We start from the raw sequence: 26,494 nt of genomic DNA on the forward strand, positions 1-26,494 counted from the left end.
AAGAGATTTGATTAAAAAAAAAAATCTTTGCATTTTAAATTTACATTATGTCCCTTTGCATGTACATTTTTAAAATTTTTTAAATTTAAAATTTTAAATAATATAAGATTTTAAGGATGTTAGAACTGGTATGACCTACGTACCTCATCCTCAGACTTGTCAGAACTATCATGTTCAAACAGTACATCATCTGAAGTATCCATCTTCCCACTGTAATAAATAAAATACCTACATTCAAAAAATTCATAAACAGATTATGATCGAGTGATATATAGTACATTGATTGTATAATTTATTAATTTTAAGCCATTTTCTGGAAGAGAAAATATACTGCATTCATTGATATATATATATTACCTTTTTCTCTTTTGTAATGTACTGTTTCCAAACAGACGAAACTCAAAAACAATTTTCTTAAATGATGGTATGAGTATGCGGATATAAGAAATAGAAGATAGGGTACATATTGTAATTAACATGTTAATAGATAGCTTTCATGATTGACAGAAAGTAGATTCTACATCATTTATCAATTTCTGTAAATTCAGAAATTATTTTGTACATTTCTTATTCCAATTTTTGACAAAAAAACAAGTATGATTTTTGTGATTTCAAGAAAATCTGTTACAGATATATGTATCAGATACAAGAATGCAAGATTGCGTTACTCACCTAGTCACAATATTCACACCTTAAAAACCTCAACATAATGAATTCTGAATTTTCAAACTGTATGTTCATACCATTCATATCAACTTTTTTCAATATTTAAAAAAGATGTTGAATTTTTTTTTTACATTTAATTAAAGATATAAAGATTCTTACAAGAAAGATGTCCCAAATACTTCAGCTTCGTCTTCTGAATCTGATGATTCATCATGTATTTTCTGTATTCCCGTCGTATTATACGACATACTCCACTCGACGGACACATCTCGAGCTTGTGGAGCAAATTTCTCAATGTCATCGGTAAAATTCAGACTGTTCTTCATTAAGGAACTGCTGTCGCTGGTCGTTTGAGTTTTACCTGTGGTACCTGTGCCTGTGGTCGTGGAGCAAGATGTTGACGAGTCACTGTGCGCTGGATCCTCACTGGTCTCAATCCAGGAATTATAATACCTGTCATATAAAATAAGTGGTAGTGTTTGAAAAATCTAAAACAAATTGATATAGTTTAGTAACTCGCACTTTACTGCATGTTCAAATGTCTTTTTTTCCTTTCTATTAAGTTTAACCTTTAATTATACATGTTACTAAACATGTATGCTATCATAATTTTGTACTTTTAAAATATATTAGTAATACTGTATTTGTTTACCTCAACTATTGTATCTGTAATTATATTGTATGTTTCTCTGTAAACTTGTATTTAGTTTTTAGAGAATAAAGTATCTATCAATCATTCCTCAAATTGATGTTTTAATAAATCTATTGCATTTTGTGCATTACATTTCATATATTTTAGGCCATTGCAGATCATTTCTAAAACTACTTTTCTCTATTCAGCACGCAGTAAACAAAATCTAATTATAAATATTTTCTTCAGCAATGAACTATGAATTCATTATCATAAGTTAGATACCAATTTTCCTGGATTTCGTGAGTTCAGGGGAATCACAACTTTTTCAACTAATAGCAAATTTTCTATATGAAAATTCTAAAAGAGTTTTTCTAATAACAAGCCAACCATGATACAATTATCCACAAAAATGCAAGTTTTCCAGGAAAATTGTTACCCATGAAAATAAATGACCCCTAAGTAACATAAGTTTAAAAACAAGAATGTGCTCCAAGTACATGGATGCCCCATCCGCACTATCATTTTCTATGTTCAATGGACTGTGAAATTGGGGGAAAATCTCTAATTTGGCATTGAAATTAGAAAGATCATATCATAGGGAACATGTGTACTAAGTTTCAAGTTGATTGGACTTTAACTTCAATAAAAACTACCTCGACCAAAAGCTTTAAACTGAAGCGGGACAGACGAAAGGACGAAAACAGACGGATGGATGGACAGACGGACGAACAGATAGACGGACAGACAGACAAACAGAGGTTCAGACAAACGGTTGTACGAACCGACGCACAGACCAGAAAAACATAATGCTCATAAATGGAGCACAAAAAAAAGTGCATGAAACAGTTACCTGACTACATTTTCATGATTAAGACGAGACAGTAATTTGACCTCCCTGGTGATTTTCTTGTTGAAGTATTTACTTTTAGGATTCAGAGGTATTCTCTTAATAGCATACTTTCTTCTATCTAGTTTATTTCTAACCTGTAAAAGAGAATAAAATGACGATACAATTATGATACCAAAACTTATGTTTTTACATACAAACTACATAATAATCAACTGTACTATGCAATATAAATACAAAGAAATATGTTTAAACTGATGATTTAGTTTGAATTAGACAAGTGATCAGCTTATACAGTTTGAACTTTAATAGAATATCAATGTTAAGTCCTGATGAATGCATTCACTTTAGACAGGTTTTTGGTTAATGCAGTGTTAAGTTTTCGTTAATTTGTTATGTGAAAGTACTTTTTTTGTTGAAATTCACCTCTTCAGAATCTTAAGGGTAATATCATTGTTTGTACAGCAAACAACAAGAATGTGTCCATAGTACACGGATGCCCCATTCCCACTTTCATTTTCTATGTTCAGTGGACCGTGAAATTGGGGTCAAAACTCTAATTTGGCATTAAAATTAGAAAGATCATATCATAGTAAACATGTGTACTAAGTTTGAAGTTAGTTGGACTTCATCTTCATCAAAAACTACCTTGACCAAATACTTTAACCTGAAGCCGGACAGATGGACGGACAAACGAACAGACATACAGTCCATTATCCAACTATTAAATTTGGGGCATAAAAACCATTATAAGTCCTGTAAATGGGCGTATGATTATGATATGTCATTGTTTGAATATCCTAGGTTTAAGATGTTGATATAACCAATCACAACATTTGGTGAAAATCTATGACAAAATTACCCAGAATGCTTTAGATTTTGAAATTGTAAACGCATAGGTAATCAAAACCACCAGTTTCAGTACCAAATGCATGTTTTCAAATAAACTGTCATAAAAAAATCTGAAACTTTAAATTTTAAAAGAATAATGAACCATCAGAAACCAGGCGTCATGCAAAAAAAAAAGACAAATAACAAAATCTGGATCAAAATCCTTATTTAGTATATATTTTCCAAATTTTACATGATAATGAACATTTGTGCTAAGTTTTTAGTTGTAGAAACCACAAGTTGTGACAACTGAATGGTAAAATTACTTAATTTCTTATACTAAAGCCTCAGTGTATCACAAACTATGTATGATGACAAAATATCAGACAAAAAAACATTTAGTCAGACCGAAATTTTAAGATTTTTTAGTAGAAAATATTGTCAACTTTCTTTTTTGTTCAGACAAACTCTAGAACAGTTTGGAACAGACTGGACAACTTAAACCTGAAAGTGACTGACACAGGACAGACTTACAGACAGAAAGACAGATGGACACACAGACCTGGTAGCAATATGCTACCCTTTAAACCTGTACAATGAAGCAAGAAAATGGAGTCTAGGTCACATGACAATGCTAGTTCTGGACGTAAATACCTCAATGACATCACCAAATCCTCCTTTCCCTAGGGACCTAAGGACTTCAAATTCATTTGTTAAACGAGATTGTCCACTAGCCTCCAAGGCTGTGATGAAGGGTAAATCTGCTAAGTCATCATCTTCTGAATCATTGTCTTTGTTTACATCTTGTTCTATAATTAGAAAAATACTGTTACTCAATCTGGTATCTTTCCTATTTGGAAATTGGGATTTATAGGTTTTGTAATGATTGAGAATGATTGAGAATTTGATACTGCTTGATAACCACTATCTAATTTCAAAGTAATTACTGTAAATTCAGAAATTATTTCAAGGTTTTTATTATTGGGAAAAATGCGTCACAGATGTAAACTCAATAATTTAAACTGGCTTTTTGAAATATTTTATATGAATTTATCAGGATTTTTCTTAAAATCATAAAAATTACAATCTCATTTAGTCTAAAATGACAAAATCGCAATAATAAATGCACGCAATAATTTCTAAATCTACAGTATAAACAATCTTAGGTGAATTTATTATTACTATTCAAATGAAAAGACAAGAGTTGATATCAAGCAATATCCAATTCTCATGAGTTGTTAAACCTATTTCTCTTAAATGGTAACCAGATGCTCCGCAGGGCGCAGCTTTATACGACCGCAGAGGTTGAACCCTGAACGGTTGGGGCAAGTATGGACACAACATTCAAGCTGGATACAGATCTAAATTTGGATTGTGATTAAATAGTTGACACAGCATAGGTTTCTGACACAGAATGAATGTGGTCTAATGAACTTAAAATTTGTTTTTTGTCTTTGAGCAATTCACTATGCTGTTGAATATTAATCCTCTCAAAAAAATGTTTGAAGAAATTTTCTTTTTATTTATGAAATCTGAAATGAGAAAAATTTACCCCCCCCCCCCCCCCCCCCCATTTTTTTTCTCACATCCTCCTTTCCCTTTTTCCAAAACTGATCTCAATTCAAATTTCTAATGGAGTTTGCAACAATAACTAATCATTTTTAAAAATACATCATAAAATATTAAAATGTAACAAAAGGTGCTTGTTATCACTGAATGGTAAAGATTGTTTTAATTTATCAGTTGGTAGTAAAAGTGAATATGCATTGTATATTGTATAAAACAATGATTTAAATTGACTCAACTACTATTCTGGACAAAGAAAGATAACTCCAATCAATTGAAAATTTTTAAATACAATTATCTCCTCATTGTACAACTAGACAAATACAATACAATTATCTTCTCATTGTACAACTAGACAAATTAAATACAATTATCTCCTCATTGTACAACTAGACAAATACAATACAATTATCTCCTCATTGTACAACTAGACAAATTCAATACAATTATCTCCTCATTGTACAACTAGACAAATTCAATACAATTATCTCCTCATTGTACAACTAGACAAATTCAATACAATTATCTCCTCATTGTACAACTAGACAAATTTAATACAATTATCTCCTCATTGTACAACTAGACAAATACACAACATACTTTTCTCGTTTTCTTCTGTAGCAGCTGGTTTGTGAGGAGCATAATGAATTGTGTGTGGTAATTCTTCTTTGATAAAACTATGGTCCAATAATTGATAGACTGACCAACGATGTCTCTCATCTTTCATCAAACATCTAAAATTATGCTATTTTTTATAAGTATAATAAATTTTCTATTGCAAATGACATTATTTATGATAATGATATCATTTAAAATTTCAGTAGATGACAGCTTAACACTTATTCATACTTGATTTCTTTTCAAGCTAATAATTTTTAATTAGTGAAAAGGAAAAGTAAAATCATTCATACAACTAAATAAAAGCTGAACCCTAATCCCGGGTGCGTGATTTTCTCAATGTGTTGAAGACCAATTGGTGGCCTTGGGCTGTTTTCTCCTTTTTAATTGGTCGTTCTCTTAGGCACATTTCTCATTTTCATTTTCCATTTTATTTTGCCATTGTTCAGTCCTTTTTTCTACTCATGAGTTTAAATTTCCCTTTAAGGGTATCTTCCACCTTTCATTTTCATATAAATTATACATAGTCAAGAAATCTTGAAATAAGCGGGAAACATTATAACCTACTGAAATAATGTTCTTTTTTAAATCTCAAATCAAAGTCAGATTAATGAATATAAGTTATACAACACAAATCATACTTAGTTAAGAAGTCTTGAAACACAGGAGGGAAATTTTGTGGTATTTCTGGCTTGTCTGGATCGGCATCCAATCCAATAGCTACAGATAACAGGATCAAACCCTGTTAAAAACAAGACATAGAATGATAAAATGAAATAAAAAGGCTTTAACAATTTATCTGCCATTAAGTTTATACTTTCTACTTTTAAAACAGAGATTTCCGAGAGTGTTTCTTTGATTTTCATATCTTCATTATTTAATATAAGTTTAAGGACACTCAACAAGTAGATATATGATTTATGCTTCAGTTTTAAGTTTTCCGGATTATTAGTTTGATTTTATTGTGGGTTTTTTTTTTCGTTTTTCTTTCTTCTGAGGGATGGTAAAAACCATATTTCATCAATGTAATTGGGTTAGTAAGTGCGAAAGATAGGGGCATAAAGATGCAACAATCTATGTTTTCATGTGATAACTCAGAGGCAATCAAGTCTAAATAAAACAAGAATGTGTCCAAAGTACACGGATGCCCACTCGCACTATCCTTTTCCATGTTCCATGGACTGTGAAATTGGGTAATTATCTGATTTGGCATTAAAATTAGAAAGATCATATCATAAGCAACAAGTGTACTAAGTTTCAAGTTGATTGGAATTCAGCTTCATCAAAAACTACCTTGACCAAAAACTTTAACCTGAAACTCCTACTTTCATTTTCTATGTTCACTGGACCGTGAAATTGGGGTCAAAAGTCTAATTTGGCTTAAAAATTAGAAAGATCATCTCATAAGCAACAAGTGTACTCAGTTTCAAGTTGATTGGACTTCAGCTTCATCAAAAACTACCTTAACCAAAAACTTCAACCTGGACGGACGGACAAATGGAACCACAGACGGACGGACGAACGACAGACGGAGCCACAGACCAGAAAACATAATGCCCCTCTACTATCTTAGGTGGGGCATAAAAAATAAATCATAGTTATGACCCTTTTTTCTTTATAAATCATGATCCTCACCAATTGATAAACATCTCCTTTCTTTCCTCCCCTAACTGGTATCAGTTCTCTATCTCCTGAAAAATGGACACCAGGTCGGGAGGACTCCACAGCATAATATAGATCAGACAGCCTGAAAAACAGAAATGGATAAAGTGGAAAATTTGCAACAACTTTTGTTGTGTATATATTTCAACTTTTTGGTTTCAGGTTCATAACTGCGGTAATTGCACATAACTACTTAAAAGAAATAAGTACACAATATAACGTAACGGTACCCAAATTGCACCTATTTAGCAAAACTAGCAGCGAAAATCTTACAAGATTTCATAGAGACTAAACAATTTGTATTTTTATGATTTGATACTAAGCACATCTTTCGACATAGGTAAAACTATTTAGATATGCACAAAACGTTCACAGTATTTATCAACAGATGAAGTATTTACTGAAAAAGCAAAATGTACTGAAACGTCGCCATACGACGTCATCAAAACGTCATCTTTTTAAAATGAGCAAATACAATATGTTACAAGTATCCATTTAAAAAATAATGAAGAGTACGCATTGAGTAATATCCAATTGTTCAAAATATTTAGAGAAATTTAACAAAAGCTCTGTTATTAGACTTTTGACGATGTGAATTTAAGCATGGATGCAATTTGGGTACTCCTCATTTCAGAATCATTGATGGTTTGGAGGTCAGTTTAGACCAATTTTTCTATGATTCCATATGGAATAAAAATCAAATTGGTGTACCTTTATAATAAAGAAGGATACGGCTACAAAATAAACACAGAATGGACATTTTTGTCTTTATCATAAAAAAACGTAGATTGAAAAACTGTCAAAATAGGTGCAATTTGGGTACCGTCACGTTACGCTTTTATTTGAGCTCATTTTAGGATTTTTCTCAATTAATTTTAAAATCAGAATTTTGTATTATACAATTATAGCTCTAGAGAAATTAACATGTGCTTCACACATTTTTCGGAGTTTCATGTAAGCAGAGCCCTATTGGTCATTTTTGATAACAAATCCGCTTAAATGTTCCTGTTTGAATTGTTTTACACTAGATATTTGGGGCCCTTTATAGCTTGCTGTTCAGTGAAAAAGGCATAGAAACATGCCATATATAATAATTCTGATGACGGTTTTACTTTAACTTTTTATACATTTTGACATGGATTGAGAATTCTCTCATAGAAACATGCCATATATCAGTGGCGAATCCAGGGGGGGGGGGGGGAACCCCCCTTTTTTTGGCCGATCAATGCATTTGAATGGGAGCATATAGTTAGAACCCCCCCTTTACTCTGGGTTGGGAACTCCCCTTTTTAAAATGGCTGGATCCGCCACTGCCATATATAATAATTCTGATGAAGGTCTTACTATAACTTTTTATACATTTTGACATGGATTGAGAATTCTCTCATTGGAACTCATACCGTATCTTCTTATTTATATCAAGTAATAATCCACTCCTTAATTAAATCATGCAACAATGTCTGAATTTTGTATATCTACTATCAGATAAAATACTTACCTCTTATCAATACTATAATCACCAATCCTTATTCTACCATTCTTATCAACAACAATACTGGAAGCCTGCAATATATGAATGAGAGTAATACTTTTAAAAGAAAACTACAGCATAATGATGGGTGCCATTACAGATTACAGAGAATTTTTTCCCTCTACAAATTTAAATATTCACTCAAATATTTTGAAATTGGATCTAGGTTTGATATAGTAATTTTTAATCCATGAATACTCTTGATGTCCAATGGTTGTTTTGCCAGACAAACTGGGAGTAATTTTAGGCTAAGTTAATGTATGACATAAAGAAAGACAGATAGACAGTGAGTGAGTGAGTGATGGAGGGAAGGAATATTTCACCTAAGCAATATTTATTTTAATACATACAAAATTAGGTAGTTACATAAAATTGAAAGTGAACAGACCAGCCGCAAGAAATCTAACTGACACCTGTCTTATAACCAATTTTAATTGCTAATTGAAAATTAAGCCGAATAAATTAATTTAAGACAGCAGAGAAGATAATTCTGTTTTAATTGTTTATTCCTAAGACTTAAATAAAGAGCAAGATATTTACACTGTAAATTAATGATGTCTCTATTTTGGTCAAAGGGTCAGAGGTGTCCTTCTTTTTTAAACAAAAAATTGTTGAAATTAAAAATATGTTTCATTTGCAGAGAAATTTACTTATGACCAGTGCATGATTGGATTATCTCTTCTTATTGGTCAATGATCAAGTTGGGTCAGCACGAGTTCACATGTAATTGTGTTGTGGTCACTTTCTTTTATCATCAGCATTTGACATGTTAACTAGTAATTCTTATTAAACAGTTTGTTAAAAAATCTGACTTATTATCAATAATACTTTCTTTATGTTCTTAATTCAATATTGCCAAGATGAAAGTGATTACTAACCCAATTTTCATCAGCAACTCAAGTTTCAGGAAATAAAATAAATATACTCATTTTGATGACAATAAAATTTAATTAGTTTCCTGGATGAAATCTGATTTACCAAGAAAGTGTCTGTGCTGTTTTCTAGCTTATCACTTCTCTATATCAAGTAGAATTATTTACATAAGATTGCTGTAAAATCACTGTGTACTTTTTTTTTAAAGTTAATTTCATTCTAATTTTAACAGTTTGATTCTGATCAAAATGCTGATAGCTGATAGCATAATTTGAGCTTGCTTGCAGTACCCATATTTTTTTACTATTTTATTTATTATGTCTGTTTTGTTCATGCATCGTTGTAAATATAAACTGTTCGGTGTGAGCTAAGGCTCCGTGTTGAAGGCCGTACTTTAACCTATAATGGTTTACTTTTTAAATTGTTATTTGTATGGAGAGTTGTCTCATTGGCACTCACACCACATCTTCCTATATCTATTGATGAGACTGTTGTAAAAGTGAGAGGTTTAGCCCTATAAAACCAGGTTCAATCCACCATTCTCTACATATGAAAATGCATGTACCAAGTCAGGAATATGACAGTTGTTGTCCATTCGTTTTATGTGTTTTGTCATCTTATTTTGACATGTGATTAGGGACTTTCCGATTGAATTTTTCCTCAGAGTTCAGTATTTTTGTGATTTAACTTTTTTTTTTTTGCAGGATTAGCAAGCATTGTTTGTTACATACAGCATTAATCTATTTCGTATTGCCTCTGAAATGATCTAAAATGTATGTTTTGTCTCAATATGATTTAATCATTTATTGATCCAGATAAAAACTAATTGGTTAATTCAAACATATTTATTTATAGTGGATTGGGAAACAAGTTTTGCAACTTATATTTATCCCTTTCCACATTGCGTTCCACCTAAAAATCACTTGTCAAACATAAAGAATTGCTTTTGTTGTCTATTGTGCTGTTAGATTGCTGTCAAATAGACAATAATTAACCCCACCCCCATCCCCATCCCCCCATTAATCATATTTAATTGAAAAAGCATACACTTTAAATAGAATTTGAAAAACATCAGTTACCTACCCTTAGATACTTATGTACCACATCTTTTTTGTGTAAATATTCTAATCCATACAAAATCTCCTCTGTGTAAGCCTTGATGATATCTACTGACAATGGACGTGATTCTGTTATATGTATGTTGAGACTTGCACCTCCAGAGTAATCCATTAAAATCTGTTTGGAAAATATAAATAAAAACAATTGTAAGATATAGAAAAAAATTGTATAAAAAACTACCTCAACCAAAAACTTTAATATGTATAACTGATAAAAATGCATCAACATATATATTTTTAAGTAACTCAAAATATTGACTGGGACCATTATTAGTTACATGACCAATATTTGTTACAAATGGTAAATGTCCTTTATGATGAGTTGACACTGACATCACTAAAATTATAATGCTCTGTTGCCATCTTAATTGGTAACAACAAAAACAGTGCAAATTTTACTGCCTCAGAGGCACTTTTTGAAATTCAGGGCCAATCTGCCTAAGAATAAGACCATGGTGAAAACATAACAAACAAAATCCAACTGAAGTTTGAATTGATTTTAGTTTAAAATTTGTAATGAGGGATGAATATAACATTTGTTTATTTTCCTGTTGTGTTTTTTCGGCTATGTTTTGAAATTCTACTGAAATGCCTGATTCTTACAAAGATTGGCACTTTTAAATATCTCAACACTTCAAAGATGCTCAAAGCCAAAAAATATGAAGGTCTAAAACCAGATAGGCAGATGAAACTAAAATGTACAATAAAGAAAGAAGTCTAAACAAGAATATTGGATAAAATCTTAGTCTTTGCCTCAAAATTCTTATTATGGGTTGTGAAATTTTGTCAGATCCTTAATTAGATTTGTGATGTTTTAAATGGAGTTATATTGTCAATTTTAGGGGCTCCTGTAATAGCAAAATATAAAAATATCTCCATTAAAAACAATGACTCAGTGTAACCCACTATAAAAAAGAAAATAGAAAACCAAAAAATCTGTCATAAGTAACTCTATTTGAAACATCACATACATGATAGAATACGGAAACTAACAAAATTAGTATATTTAAGCAAAAACAAAGATTTTAATATCATAAATCCCTCGAAAAAGGAAACCGGAAAATTTGTCAGATGTAACTATATTTGGAACATCACAAAGATGATAGTTATCATAATATACGGATACTGACAAAATTTCATGTACAGTGAAAAATTTAGATTTCTATCAAGAAATTTCTGAAAACAGGAAACCGGAAAAATTTTCATGTACAGAAATTACTATCTGCAGTCAAAAATTTAGATTTCTATCAAGAAATTTCTGAAAACAGGAAAGAGGAAAATTTTCAAACGTAAGCAAATTAAGATTTTTGTTAATATTTTTCAAATAATATAACGAAAGACAAATTATATTTATGATCTATATCTTACTGAAGTTCTTCCTTTTAAATCAAAAATCTTCCAAAACTAAAAAAAAAATAGATATGGACCATGCTACCCCCTCCCCCTCCCCCTATCCCCTTTTACTGCTCACCCATATGCATGAGTATAGTTTACATATTTTAGATTTGAGAATACATACAACTTAAAATTGTTAAGCTATCTATAAATCAAAATTCTATGGCCATGCACACATCCATTATTTGTTTGAACATCCAACAAAATATTAAAGCTGTGTCTCTCAAAGTGTAGGAGGACAAACCATGATCTCTTTATGCAGCTTGTACCAAAAATGCGCCTAAGTCCAACTAACTGGCATTTTCAGAATTTTTGGGGAAAAAATCAAAATACTAAAGCCATGTACACCTGCATTTTGTGTTTAAACATCCAACAAAATGTTACTCTTTATATATGCAGCTTGTACCAAAAAAATGTCCAAGTCCAACTACCTGTCATTTTTGGCATATAAAAAAAGAAATCAAGATCCTGTGGCAAATGAACTGCTCCAATATGTTTTTAAACATCCAACAAAACATTAAAGCTGTGTCTCCAAAACTGTAGGAGGAGATAGGCGGAGAAACTATGATCTCTTTGTGCTCTCTCTATTAAGTCCATAACTACCTGTATTTTTCAGAATATTTAAAAGAAATCAAAATCCTGTAGCAATGCACATCTCAAATACCAAAAAAAATGTATGTGTATGAACATCCTACAAAATATTGAAGTTGTACCTCCAAAACTGTATGAGGAGATATACCAGACAAACAATGTATCCAAATCCAGATGGACAAACGAAAGGACAGAGGTACGAACAGACAGAAGGATGGACAGGGGTTAATTTATATGCCCCACAACATTTAGTCACATGCCATGATGGGCGTCAAAAAAGTTAACAATATGTATATCATGATTCTATCTAAACCTCTGTTGCAAAAGTATGGATAGAATTTAAATTCAGTATAGCTATTATGTTTAAATTGTTCCAGAGGCTGGCAAGTAGCAGAAAGAAAAGATTGTTGATACTTATTTTAAAGTTCAGTTATTTGTACTTTATAAGTTAGCCTATCAGGTGTAATACCACCAAATCAAAGCAGGTCACATCTGGTTGCATACAAATAATAAATTTGTAGGGGTTCCACAGAACCCAGTGTCTTGCCTACTTTTGCTGTTAATTGTAGGTCCAACAAAAATGTGGAAAAAAATTCATAAAAATATTCCTCTCAATACTATCTTTTGATTGTTAGAAGCTTCAGTCCAAGTTTTGTTAAAATCTAGGAAAATTTATGAACCTTACAAATGTTTTAAAAACTTTAAATGCAGACTGTATTTAATGTTAACTAGAAGTCCATTTATCAGTAAACAAGATTGGACACGCTGAAATGTCTCGCCTTCTTTACTAATCATTGATATCATGTCATGATGTTGATAGTCCTAAATATAAAGTCTTATTACACTGTCACATAAACTTAACATTAACCAAGAAAAGTAAAAATTGACCAATGAACCATGAAAATGAGATCAAGGTCAGATAAACCATGCTTGGCAGACATGAACAGTTTACAATTCTTCCATACAACAAATATAGTTGACCTATTGCGTATAGCTTAAGAAAAACAGACCAAAACACAAAAACTTAATACTGAGCAATGAACCGTGTAAATGAGACAAGGTAAAATAAAACCTGAGCAACTGATATATAGATCATAAAATATAGATGACTTATTGCATATAGTATAAGATAAAAAGACCAAAACCCAAAAACTTAACTTTGACCACTGAACCATGAAAATGAGGTCAAGGTCAGATGACACCTGCCAGTAAGACATACAATTATTCCATACACCAAATATAGTAGACCTGCTGCATACAGCATAAGAAAAATAGACAAAAACACAAAAACTTGACTAAAACCACTGAACCATGAAAATGAGGTTATTCAGAGGTTGTAGTTTGTTGCTGTATATCGCTTATGTTTTTCATTCATTATTTTGTACATAAATGAGGCCATTGGTTTTCTCGTTTGAAGTTGTTTACATTTGTCATTTCAAGGGCCTATTATATCCGACTATAGAGTATGGGTTTCACTGATTGTTGAAGGCTGTACGGTGACCTATAGTTGTTAAATTTATGTGTCAGTTGGTCTCTTATGGAGAGTTGTCTCATTCGCAATCATATCACATCCTCTTTATTTTACCGATATATATCATACATCTGGCTTTCCAAATCATAAGCCTGATAAGAATTTTTAAAATATTATATTTTTCTCAATCATAGAAATTACTTTCACACAATCAGTAAATCTAATGACTCCTGTTATCTTGTTTCAGTTTCTTATTAAAGGAAGTAAACATTTGTATTTAACATTTAACATGTTGAAAAAAAAATCATAGAAGGAAAAGAAATATCAGAGACACATCTAACAAAAATGGCGTCCTCCCAGTCGGTTAGAAAAGGTCAAGTTCCTGTTAATTGTAAATTATGTGAAACAAATAGAACAATTCAGTGGAAATGCATGGACTGCAGTATGCTGATGTGTGGTTATTGCACTGACAATGTACATTCAAAATTCAAAAATGCAAAGGATCACAAGATCATCAGTTTAAAAGACGTTGGCATGTATAGAGAAGAGATGGATTTTACTAACATTAAATGTGCAGAACACACTGAACAAGTCTCATGTCTTTACTGCAGTAAATGTCAAATCCTTGTGTGTCCAACCTGTATTATGAAAGTTCATAAGAAGCACGATTTAATCAAAATTAGTGATGCATACAATATCAAAGTTAACATATTAAAAAAAGGACAAAGTAAAATGCAGAAGAGTAATTATAAAATCAACGCAAAGAAAGACCAGCTTAATAAACTAGTGTCAGCTGAAAATATAAAGTATAACAAAGAAAAAAGAAATATTCGAAGTCATGAGGAAACCGTAAAAGAGCAAGTAGAACAATATTTTAAAGAACTCAAAAATAAACTGGAGCAGAGTCATGAAACTGTTTTAACATCAGTCAAATCTGATCTTAATGCTATATCATTATTCACAACCCAGAAAGAGGATAAAATCACTGAAGTCCAGAACTGTATTGACCTTTCCAATGCTTCTGAATTCTTCAAAGAGGTCAAGAAGATGGAGAAATTCACTGAAACCCAAGAACCACGAACCAGGCCTAGCTATAGTTCTTCACAGAAATTTATTCCAGGGAATTTTACCCAATCAAACATTGGATCATTACAAGATGATGGAAACTTGTCAGCAGAAATAAACATCTCCCTAGTCATCAATAATGAGTACCAGACTGAACTTGATGCAATATTCTGTGTAAGTCCATGCCTTGATCAGTCAATTTGGATAAGTTCTGGTACTTTTGGAGTATTACAGAGAGTAAAACCTGAAGGAACCAACCTAAAGGTGATGTCTGAATTTAACATTATAGTATATGGAATGGCAGTTACTCCATCTAATCAACTCCTTCTGTGTGTTTATGGGAAAACAAGATTACAACAAATCAGCAGTAGTGGTGAACTGACTGATTCTGTTTATGATGTATCACCTTTACTTCCCATTGCTATCCATGTTATCAGTGACAATAAACTTATAGTTGGAGCTTATAATGTTAAACTAAAAAGAGATACTGTGATCATTATGAACAAGAAAGGAGACAAAGAGGCTGTATATGAACATGATGAACATAATCAACCTTTATTTAATAACCCTAGGCGTATAACCACTACATGTAAAGGAAATATACATGTAGTGGATCAGATTTCAGATGATTGGAGCGGTAAAGTTGTGATCTTAGGACAAGGAGGACATATAATAAACCAGTATACAGGTCATCCAACTATTAATAAGAGTAAACCATTCAGACCAGTACACATTGTGACAACACCAAGTGACAATGTTGTTGTGATAGATATGAGTACCCAAATCTTACACATCCTCAATGACAATGGTCATTTGATTTCATATTTCAATACAAATGACATAGGAATAGAATTTCCATTGTCTCTTGCCTTCAACACAACTGGACAACTATATATAGGGTGCAGTAAGGCTGTAGGTAGTCAGACTAAAGAAGCAAAGCTATATGAAATAAACATTGACGGATTCTAAAACTTTCAAACTTTAATGAAAAAGAAATATGTGAAATAGTATAAGGCAAACAATATTCATGTCATATGCATATGACAACTGGACTTTCAGCTAACGAGTGAACTTACCAGAACTGATTAGACCAATATCTTGTATAACAGTTATTTTCCTTTTTATTCAAAATGTTACTTTTCAAGCATACCATGGATCCCAACTAAAGCCAAAGATCATAATAAAAATTACCTTAATTGATAGTGAAATTATTTTAGTTTGATATCTAACAAATATATATAAAAGGGGGACATAGTGTATTGACAATAAGACAGCAACTTAAAAACAAAAAAAAAGAGATCTAAACAAGAAAGTATACGCATCAACAAACAGTCTTCAATGATAAGTGAATATACCAGAATTATTATAATTAACCCTATCAAAATAAAATCAATTGTCGAAAATAATTGTCAATGGACGTCTCCCCCTTTACTAACATAAAGGAGTAGGTCCGGTAAGGACCGATTTTGGCCTCAAATTTCAGGTTCATCTTAAGAAAGATTTTGACCACTTTTTAAACACTTCAGTGTCTATTTCATTTAAATTAATTAGTTTATGTGAAAGATTTTAATAAATAAAATCAATTGTTGAAATAATTGTCAATGGACGTCTCCCCCTTTACTAACATAAATTTTTGGTTGGTTGATCCTTTGGTGATTGATGTTTGTTGGTTGTTCCAACATTCAACAAGATCTGAAGATATTTTCTAAATATTGGTTGGCTGGTTTTGACTTTGGATATGTATGGTGGATGAATAACTGATTGATTGATTTGTTGATTGATAAGTTGATTAATCGAAAAGCAGTTATCACAAGCAGAAATGAAAGTTCATATTGATCAATTGATTGAAAGCTTTTTATTTTTGGAGGAAGCAGGAGTATCAACAGAAGTATCAGAAACATATGAACAATTAATGGTTGTTTGATTGATTGATTGTAGGTGTGTAACACCACTTTGACACTTTGCTATATTATAGCAATCAGTTTTATAGGTAGATGAAGCAGGAGTGCCAACAGCGACCCATCAAAAATCTGCCAAATTACTGGTTGTTTGATTGATTGATTGTTGGTGTCTAACACCACTTTTCTGACAGTGATCAGTTTTATTGTTTTATTGAACAGTGAGGCTACTGTAAAATGTGGGCATAAGTGATCAGATTGAGATGAATTGTACTGAAACATTCAAAAATCTTTGCTTTGATTATAATTCATGAAAAATGAATTGACAACCAGACTCCAGGATCCAAAACTAGAGGCTCTCAAGAGCCTGTATTGCTCACCTGACTTTTCTTCGGTTTTTGAATTATATAAAAAAAAAAAATGGCTACAAAGTAACAACCAACACTTGGCCAGCACCTCAAAAGGAAAGGAACAAACATGTTTGGTTTCATTCAATTCAGTGGTTCTCTAAAAAAAGAAATTTGTATGTATTTTCCATAGGATCCTATGTTAAACTAAGTCCCCCATTGGCGGCCATCTTGGATGATGGATCGGCTACAAAGTAACAAAACTTGGTCAGCACTTCATAAGGAACATTCATGCTATATTTTGTTTCATTCCATTCAGTGTTTCTCTAAAAGAAGTGATTTGTATGCATTTCTCATAGGGTCCTATGTTAAACTAAGTCCCCCACTGGTGTTCATCTTGGATGGTGGATTAGCTACAAAGTAACAAAACTTGGTCAGCACCTCATAAGGAACATTCATGCTATGTTTGTTTCATTCCCTTCAGTGGTTCTCTAAAAGAAGTGATTTGTATGCATTTCCCATAGGGTCCTATGTTAAACCAAGTCCCCTGCTGGCGGCCGTCTTGGATGACGGATCAGCTACAAAGTAACAACACTTGGTCAGCACCTCATAAGGTACATTCATGCAATGTTTGGTTTCATTCCATTCAGTGGTTCTCTAGAAGAAGTTCAAAATGTAAAAAGTTAACAACGACGACGACGGATGACGGACGCCAAGTGATGAGAAAAGCTCACTTATGTTTGTTCTCACAGAGCCCTTAAGCATCTCAAAAGATAATCCTTTAATGACACAAGCATTTCAAAAGATAATCCTTTAATGACACATTTATTATATTCCTTTGAAATCACTTACAGCTTTTACATTAATGCTAGCAAGACAAATCTTTGTTTGGCTTGCTTGCTTTGTTTGTATCAATGTTTGCTCTAGCATGGCAATTAAGATAGGCGGGGTTTCAGCTTGTATACATCATACTTAAATTTTATTGGACGTTATGTTTGAGGTTAAGGACACTAAATTTTAAAACATCACATGACAAATATTCTCACATGTTTCCTTACCTGTAAATATACAATACAGTCAGGATTCTACTTCGTCAAAATTATCTCCCCATTACGGCAGTTCATTTTCACAATCGTAGAAATGGAAACCAATTTTTTTTTCGAACATATGCATTTTCATCATCCAACTTAAAGATTGTCGTCAAATACTTTTAGTAAAATAGCTATTCGAACACACCTACTCTGATTTTGTGATTCATTGGATAGGTATTTCACTTGACCCCTACATTTCATCTTTTAGTATTGTGATTTTTTTATGTTATAAAATCAACCTGTAGCTTTGCTATATAAAAATGATAGAATCTGAAGCGAGATGATGTATCAAATACTCTTCCTGTGTACGTTTTCAAGACAAAATATTCATCTCAAACACACCCATCTCAAACACACCCTAACATAAAAAAGGTGCACTCGATTTTCTCTTTTCGATACAATTGTTACCCATTTATTGGAAAAAAAATTGGAGTTACATAAATGAAAGGGCAGACACGGAAACAACTGAACTAATAGATTAATATGTTATAAAAAAAAACCAATATTAAGTTTATATTTTTCTTTCATTGACCAATTATTGTATTTTTACAGGTGAGGAAACATGTGAGAATATTTGTCATGTGATGTTTTAAAATTAAGTGTCCTAAACCTCAAACGTAACGTCCAATACAATTTAAGTATGATGTATACAAGCTGAAGCCCCGCCTATCTTAATTGCTATGCTTGAGCAAACATTAATACACACAAAGCAAGCAAGCCAAACAAAGATTTGTCTTGCTAGCATTAATGTAAAAGCTGTAATGATGTCTTAATGATTAATTGATCAATGTAAGAAACAAAATTATATGATTATTTTTTACCACCACCTAAGAATCTTAAAAGTGACTTTTCCAGTTTCATGCCTCCTACTACTCCATCAAAGAGTATAGACACAGGTATGGTGCAGTACATGATGTTGACATCTACTTGTCTGAGCCATGTGAAGAAATTTCAATCAATGCACTGGAATGATGGAAGTCAAATTCAGTGTGCCTTTCTTCTTTGGCTAATACAGCTATCAAGTATTTAGCCATTTCACACACATCAGCTGCTGTAGAAAAGCTTTTTAGTATTGCCAGAAAGGTGTACAGAACTGATCACTGTTATCTTAACGACATCACTTTTGAACCTCTTATGATAATAAAGTTCAATGGACATATTGATTAACCAGTATTTGAAGTCTATGTCACTAATACTGTATATATATATCTACATACCCCTGTAATATTTATCCATTTCTTATAAAAATCTGTTTTTTGAAATGTTTTTAGTTTTTATATTGAAAAAGTAATGTGTAATGTAATGCATTACACAGGCAAAGTAATTGTAATGTAATGCATTACATGTGAGAAAAAATGTAATTGTAATTGTAATTGAAGAATCACAAAGTAATTGTAATGTAATGCATTACATTGCAATGTAATGGCCCCAGGCCTGGGCCCAGTCTCCAGACGCCAAAAAATCCAACAGAAATGAGATGATGCACAGACTTGAGGCTCCAAATAACAATGATCACTCATTTTACAAATAAAGTTACTAATGTTTGCACAGATTAAGAAAAAAAGTGTTGTGTTTGGCATTTGAAAGGAACAGTGCATTTCAAGGGTATCATATGTACATTCCACTAATATATTTTCCAAGATCTTCTGAACTGATATCACAATTTATGAACAGGTACATGTAAATACTTATCAGCAGTATAATTGAGATTAAAATGAAGCATTTTCATCAAATAGGTCAGGATTTCCTGTTACACATGTGAAAATAATTAAGCTGTTTGTATCTACACTAGTAAGGAGGATCTCTAAGGGTGTCTCATTGAGGAGGTCTGATGCCTGATTCCACTTATTGTTTAGTGAGAATCTTGTATCACGCTTCTCATTGCCATAATAGCACATGTAATAACCCATGTCCTGCCTGACTTTGTTTCCCGTTTTCACACTTATCCATTCCACTTTTATGTGTCACGCTTAAAAAAATCAGCCAATCCCACATCACGCTTAGACCCCAATGAGACCCATCTCTAACATTATTCTGTTACAATTTATTTTCAACCAAAATTCTGACATGTATGAATTTCCTCATGAAATTGCTAAAATCTTTAGTTCTCCTCTCTTGATAATATGAAAGACATTTTCATAAAAATATTTACTTACATAAACTGTACATTTCCCAGCTTCCTGCATATACTTTATTGCTAAGTAGTGAATAAGATTTTTATGTCGTAATCGAATCAAGCTGTGTATTTCTTGTTCAATGCTTGTAACCTGGAATAAAAAAGCAAAAAACCTTGATACCATATTTGTATTGCCATTTGGACATCTGTAATACTTGAACTTTGATCATCATAAAACATTCACTTTTTCTTAAGATCATTAGCCATTTTCTCTCATAAATTCAATTTTTACAAACATTTCTGCCTTGTTATAATGTAAAAAGAGGGATAAGGTGGATAATCATCAACTAAATACATGACATCACATAAAACGACAACTTTTCCACACTTTCTGGTGTCACTATTGTAACAAAAACTTGCCTACCCTTTCCCAGCCCCTGAGTTCACCCCTTGTGACATTGTCATTGCTTAATCTTTAATCTTCTATCTGAGGCCTTGTGGAAAGTTGTTTGTTTTTATGCCTTTATTCTCTGAATTTTCTGAAGTCTCTTAGTTTTCATTTTCTTTCTGGTTATTTATGTCATTGGGTTGCTGTCTCATTTACATATACCCACCTTTCTTTTTATTCAAATGTAAAAAATAACATTCATACAAAATTACCTACAACTGCACAAAAGATATATATATATATGCAAACACAAAAAAATATATATTCAAAGGGAAATAACTCTGATTTTTAAATGTAAATTTGTCATAAGTGAGACATAAAATTGAGAATGGAAATAGGGAAGGTGTCAAAGAGACAACAACCAGACGATAGAACAGACAACAGCAGAAGGTCACCAATAGGTCTTCAATGCAGCAAGACACTCCCGCACTGGAGGTGTCCTTCAGCTTGTATATATACAATATATGTATATTGTTGGACAATATAAAATTTATTTGTCCAAGCTTTTCTCCTGTTTTGTAGCGAGTAGATTTTTATATTTTCAAAAATATACATACATTGATTTTATCCTGCAACTAACACCCACTACTTGATCATTAGTCTGTTAAATTCAAATCATTGCCTATAATTTTAAAACAAATCGACATAGTTGAAACGTGGATATGAATGTTCATGACAAAATTGTAGCGCAAGAAAAATTATACTTAGACCTTGAAGGCATGTTTTTACTCTTAGTTATCTTATAAGTCTCAAGTTGTTTTCCCATCTTTAAGTTGTCCTCTCAATGACATTTACCAATTATTTGTTTTGAATCATTTCATTCATTTACCTGTTTTAAATAAGTAGCACCCTCCTTATCTTCATAATCAACTCTTTGAGTTCTCTTCTGTTTTATATGGCGCCATTTTAAAACCCATTCTGATATAGCTACTAATTCTCCACTGGCTGTATCTATCCCAGCATACACTGTACTACCATGGACACTATGACCTACAAAAACATATGTTCTCTTAAATTAATTTGCATAGAGCTACTAATTCTCCACTGGATGTATCTATCCAAGCATACACTGTACTACCATGGACACTGATTTATTTGATTTTTGGTGTTTAATGCAACTTTTAAGCACCACATTCAGGCTATTTCATAGTGGCCAGTTCTTATTGGTGGAGGAAGCCAGAGTGCCTGGAGAAAAACACCAACCTTTGATAGAAAAACTGACAATCCAATCATTAACACAAAATAAATAAAAATGGATGAATGGACATTCAACATCAAAAGACAATAATAGTGTTGAAGTTTCAAAACACTCCTTACTGTCCTGTGCTTTGTTGAAAAACAGTGAAGCCATGGTGTAGTGGTTAGTGCATTGGACAACTAACACAAAGGTACCTGGTTCGATTCCTGTTCCAGAATGAAAATTTCAGAGATTGAATTTTCAGCTCTCCCTTGACACCATTTGCGAGTATGGTCTTGAGGAAAGGATGATAGTCCGTCAGAAGGGGATGATGAATGTGTGACCTGTGTTCAGAGAGAGACATATCTCATGCACGTTAAAGACACCCTTGTAGATTTCGAAAAAGAGCAAGCTAATGCCACTACAAGGCAGCACTCGCACCTGCAAAGTGGAAAGGGATTAATATAAGTTGCAAAACTTGTTTCCCAATCCACTATAAATAAATATGTTTAACCTAGTGAAGCATTAAAACCAAACCAAACTGTTAGGTATCAAGTTCTGCCAACTGATATACAGACCATTTCCTGCATAAATATCCAAACATACTTTCGAGAGAAAAAAATACTATATTTTCTCATAAAAATTTCGATGACAAATTCTGTACATTCGTTAAATTCTGTACATTTGTTTATGAAAAATTGTGCATTTACCCACTTTACACTTCTAAACAATGGGATGGATAAAGTGAAAACATTACCTAAACATGTGCCTCTATGTATTGTTCTCTCTGATTTAGTATTGAAGGCTATAACCACTATCCCTCCAGTATGATCTTTACATTGGTGATCAGAATCATCGGTATCTCTCAATGGGGTACTGGTCCTCCTAAATATATCAAAATAGAAATTGTAAAATAAAATAAACTTTAGGCTCCAAAATTACTCACTTGGATAGAAGCATGGTTACTGAAATAGTGCAAGCAGAATATACTACATGTATTCCTCATATGGATCAATGATAAACTGTTGAAAATCTTGGATTTCTAGAGGCTATATCATATAAAATATCCATTAAGGGCTATTCCATTAAAATGTTAGTGGGACGGTAGGAAGAGAAGTTTAATTATTGAATGTGGGTCATGGGTTTTTTTCAATATGCTTCTATTACTATTATTCAAAATTATCTACAAAATGGTTCTTGGTTGTAGGGATATTTTAAAAGTCCCTTACTAACCTCCAATCTACATTTTAATGGAATAGCCCTAATGGTTTTGAGGACGCATTTATGTTTTTTTTTATGTTCAATGTCGGTGATTCCAAAAGATTTCACTTCCTCAAAGTTTAAAAATAGTTTCATACCTTATCATGTGATACATGCATCAGTCCATCTGTTTTTAAGGTTTTTTTCATATATTTATTACCATTTTTAAAAAGTTTAAAAGCAATCTGTATATAATCTTATAAAATAGTACAACAGAAAACTTTTCTAAAATATAGCAGTTATCTCCCATTGTATATATGTGTAAATAAGATTGGTACTTTTTATTTACATGTATATGAAGCAATTTAAATGTGTAAGTGCAAATCTTGTGCAAATAGTTTCAGATAATGTCCTTACAAAATATGTGTACCTTCCATTGTTAATACTTATTAAATGGAAACAATAAGCATTTACTAAAATTACTTTTTATAGAGATTAGAAGATGTGGTATGAGTGCCAATGACACAACTCTCCATCTAAGTCATAATTTGTAAAAGTAAACCATTATAGGTCAAAGTACAGTCTTCAACACAGAGCCTTGGCTTACAATGAACAGCAGGCTAAAAAGGGCCCTAAAAATGACTAGTGTAAATCATTGAAATGGAAACCAACAGTCTAAACTATATCAAAAATTAGAAACAAGAAAAACTTATGAACCACATCAACAAACTACAACCTCTGAACACCAGGTTCATGACTTACATCATCGTCATGTATGTGAAGCAGCTATATTTTCCTAGTCTAGTTGTCATAAATAGAAAAAATATGAATATTTTAAACAAATATATTTGAATCTGCATCCATGAAGTGTATTTGGTCTATAGCTACCAAATAAAGAAATAAAATATGATAATATAGGATCAAGTATGTGTATGTAGGTGTAATACCACCAAATCAAAGTATGTCACATCAGGTTGCATACGAAAAAGGGTTGAAAAAAAATATTACCTGAAATTTGACATTTCAGTAAAAAAATGCTGTGTTTCAAAGCACCAAAATTTTTTTAATTGGTGTTTCTATAGAATATTTTGGAAACTTGAGGTTACATGGTTTATACTAAAGCTGGTACACAGGAAGAAAAGTGGTGCAAATTTTATTGATTAACTACCATGACTGCTTTTTTAAAAAGACATAAAATAAAAACATAACAACCACATACCTTCTTCTCTTATCCTGGTTATATTTATTCTCATTACTTGGGAGTACAATTAATGGTGAGGGTGAATGAGACATTCTTGGTCTTCTAGGAGTACTTGGGGTACCAATTGGGGAACATGTTGGAACTTCAGTAATAGGAGTAGCTGGTACAGCTTTCTCTGGTTCTGTTGGTTTCTCATCAGATATCTAATTGTAGAAATAAATAGATAAATATATGGATCATATCAAGAAGATTGTGCTACTAAAAGATTTGTTTCAGTGCCTTAATTTTTTTTAATTTATGCAAATGAAATTGGGTAGCAATATTTATTTATTTTACAAGATATTTATTTTCTGCAGTCAAGCATATAAAGTGTAAAATGCATTGATGGTTAAATGACTGTTATACTGCATGTCCAACAGCAAACATTTTGAAATAATATTTAACATGAAAAATTTGTCAGGTGAATATTATTTGTACTTTGATAACACTTTTGGAAGAACAGATTGATTCATAAACCAGAAAACATAATACGGCCCCTCAAGTTCTATGATAGACATATTAAAAAAGTATATAATTTAAATTGTACCTGTTTAGTCTCCTTTATTTTCTTTGTTTCTTCTTTCAGAGCATGTTGTCTCTTCTGTATTTCATCCTCTAGAAGCTGTCTCTGAAACAAATAAAACAACAAGATTTTCAAGTGAATGCATAAAATGCATATGTATTAAGTCAAATTCAATTAAAGTATAAAAAGAAACCAGTCACATCATTTTTCTTTCAATAAATATATTACACATCATTTAGACATCTGAACTATTTAAATGTAGAGCTTTCAGTATTTTACACATCATAATTCAATGATGAAATGGATTAACAATGGTATTCCCTTAGAAAATGTTACTTCATCTTTGTGTCTTCTTATATTTTAGTTACTAATTTTATAAGGTACAAAAGTGTTTGCAATTTTTTTGCTTCAAACAACACTAACAGCATTTTTTTTCTCATGATTAACAGAAGATACTAGAAGATACCGAAAATATTTTTATATTTACATTCCCTTAAAGTCAAAGAATATAAAATCTTTTACAAAACTTTAAAGGAGAAAACCTGTTATGTCTGAACAGTTTATATTTTTTTAAACAGATAATTATTGATTGTTTGGTAATAATGTGAGTGCCATGCTCAAATCTATAAATCCAGTCATTTATTAATTTTGTAATGTGGTCTGAAAGACCTTAAATATCCTTCATTTGTATTTGTTAATGTTCTTAAATATAATCTAGAAAAACATTGGGCAGATCTCCAAAATACTTTCCCGACCCCATATCTCTACCACAACTATATATGAAAATCTAGCTTTAGATTTCACAAATATAAAATGCCTATCCTTAAAGAAATCAAAAAAAGTATTATAAGAGGTGCAAAATTTTGTAAACTTGACTTTTTTAAAATCTCATTATGAAATACTATGTTGTTTAACAGGAATTGCTGCATTCAAATTGCAAAAAAAACCTTTTTTAATCCCAAAATCATTTGATTGCCAGCTTGGTTAATAATCATGAATAAATTTATTTGAAAAGCTTCTGCAATGTCGGTAGGAGGGGGAGGGGATCTCACCAATGCAAATATAGTAGTTTTAGGCTATAGTTATTTCCCTTGAATGTTTTGATTTTTTTTAATTTGTAAGAGGGAAACAAGTCTTTTCACTAAATTTATTTAAAAATTTAGAAATGTTTATTTCCTTGGAATAAGAAATTATAACCTGGTTTTATTGATCTATCAAAAATTTAAAAAAAATAGTTTTTAAGGTGGTACCTAACACTACAGGGAGATAACTCTGTAAAGTCAGCTAAACGTCTTAATTATGTTGTGTTGTATAAGGAATATTAAGCTTCTCAATGATCAAAATTGGTGTTTGTCAAACTGCTATATAACCAGTGTAATTTTTCTGACAAAACAGTTGGTTCAAATTTTTTGAAATTTTTACATTTTTGTTAAAGGGTCAAAGTAAGTACTTTGACAAAATTTTATAAAAATTAAACGAGCCAATTTAATTTTAGTGAAAGTGTTGGGTACCACCTTAAAGACCCAATAAAACTAATGACACTTTTGATTCAATTGATATCTCTACTGTGTGTCATAAAATATGTA

The 26,494-nt window shown here is 31.7% G+C and overlaps 2 protein-coding genes across 3 annotated transcripts in view; one reads left to right on the forward strand and one right to left on the reverse strand.

The window, feature by feature from the left end:
• LOC143069058 (eIF-2-alpha kinase GCN2-like) overlaps positions 1–26,494 on the reverse strand; it is a 68,024-nt gene that overhangs the window by 29,365 nt on the left and 12,165 nt on the right. For both annotated transcript variants that reach the window (XM_076243489.1, XM_076243488.1), the window contains exons 5-18: positions 24,933–25,013; positions 24,365–24,549; positions 22,703–22,830; positions 21,598–21,758; positions 20,361–20,471; positions 10,312–10,464; positions 8,323–8,387; positions 6,798–6,909; positions 5,804–5,904; positions 5,145–5,278; positions 3,633–3,787; positions 2,151–2,284; positions 826–1,119; positions 144–210 (exon numbers count right to left, since the gene is read on the reverse strand). In XM_076243489.1, the coding sequence (XP_076099604.1) occupies positions 144–210; positions 826–1,119; positions 2,151–2,284; positions 3,633–3,787; positions 5,145–5,278; positions 5,804–5,904; positions 6,798–6,909; positions 8,323–8,387; positions 10,312–10,464; positions 20,361–20,471; positions 21,598–21,758; positions 22,703–22,830; positions 24,365–24,549; positions 24,933–25,013 (1,881 nt within the window). The remainder of the gene's footprint in view (positions 1–143; positions 211–825; positions 1,120–2,150; positions 2,285–3,632; positions 3,788–5,144; positions 5,279–5,803; positions 5,905–6,797; positions 6,910–8,322; positions 8,388–10,311; positions 10,465–20,360; positions 20,472–21,597; positions 21,759–22,702; positions 22,831–24,364; positions 24,550–24,932; positions 25,014–26,494) is intronic.
• On the forward strand, positions 14,111–16,068 carry LOC143069059 (uncharacterized). Its single transcript, XM_076243490.1, has one exon. It carries the CDS (start codon positions 14,149–14,151, stop codon positions 15,835–15,837), a length of 1,689 nt encoding a protein of 562 aa, XP_076099605.1. The 5' UTR covers positions 14,111–14,148; the 3' UTR covers positions 15,838–16,068.

The sequence above is a fragment of the Mytilus galloprovincialis genome, chromosome 3, assembly GCF_965363235.1.
Source record: "Mytilus galloprovincialis chromosome 3, xbMytGall1.hap1.1, whole genome shotgun sequence".
Lineage (NCBI taxonomy): Eukaryota > Metazoa > Mollusca > Bivalvia > Mytilida > Mytilidae > Mytilus > Mytilus galloprovincialis.

Coding starts and splice junctions, on each gene's coding strand:
- LOC143069059 (XM_076243490.1), top strand. CDS start 14,149: ATGGCGTCCTCCCAGTCGGTTAGAAAAGGTCAAGTTCCTGTTAATTGT.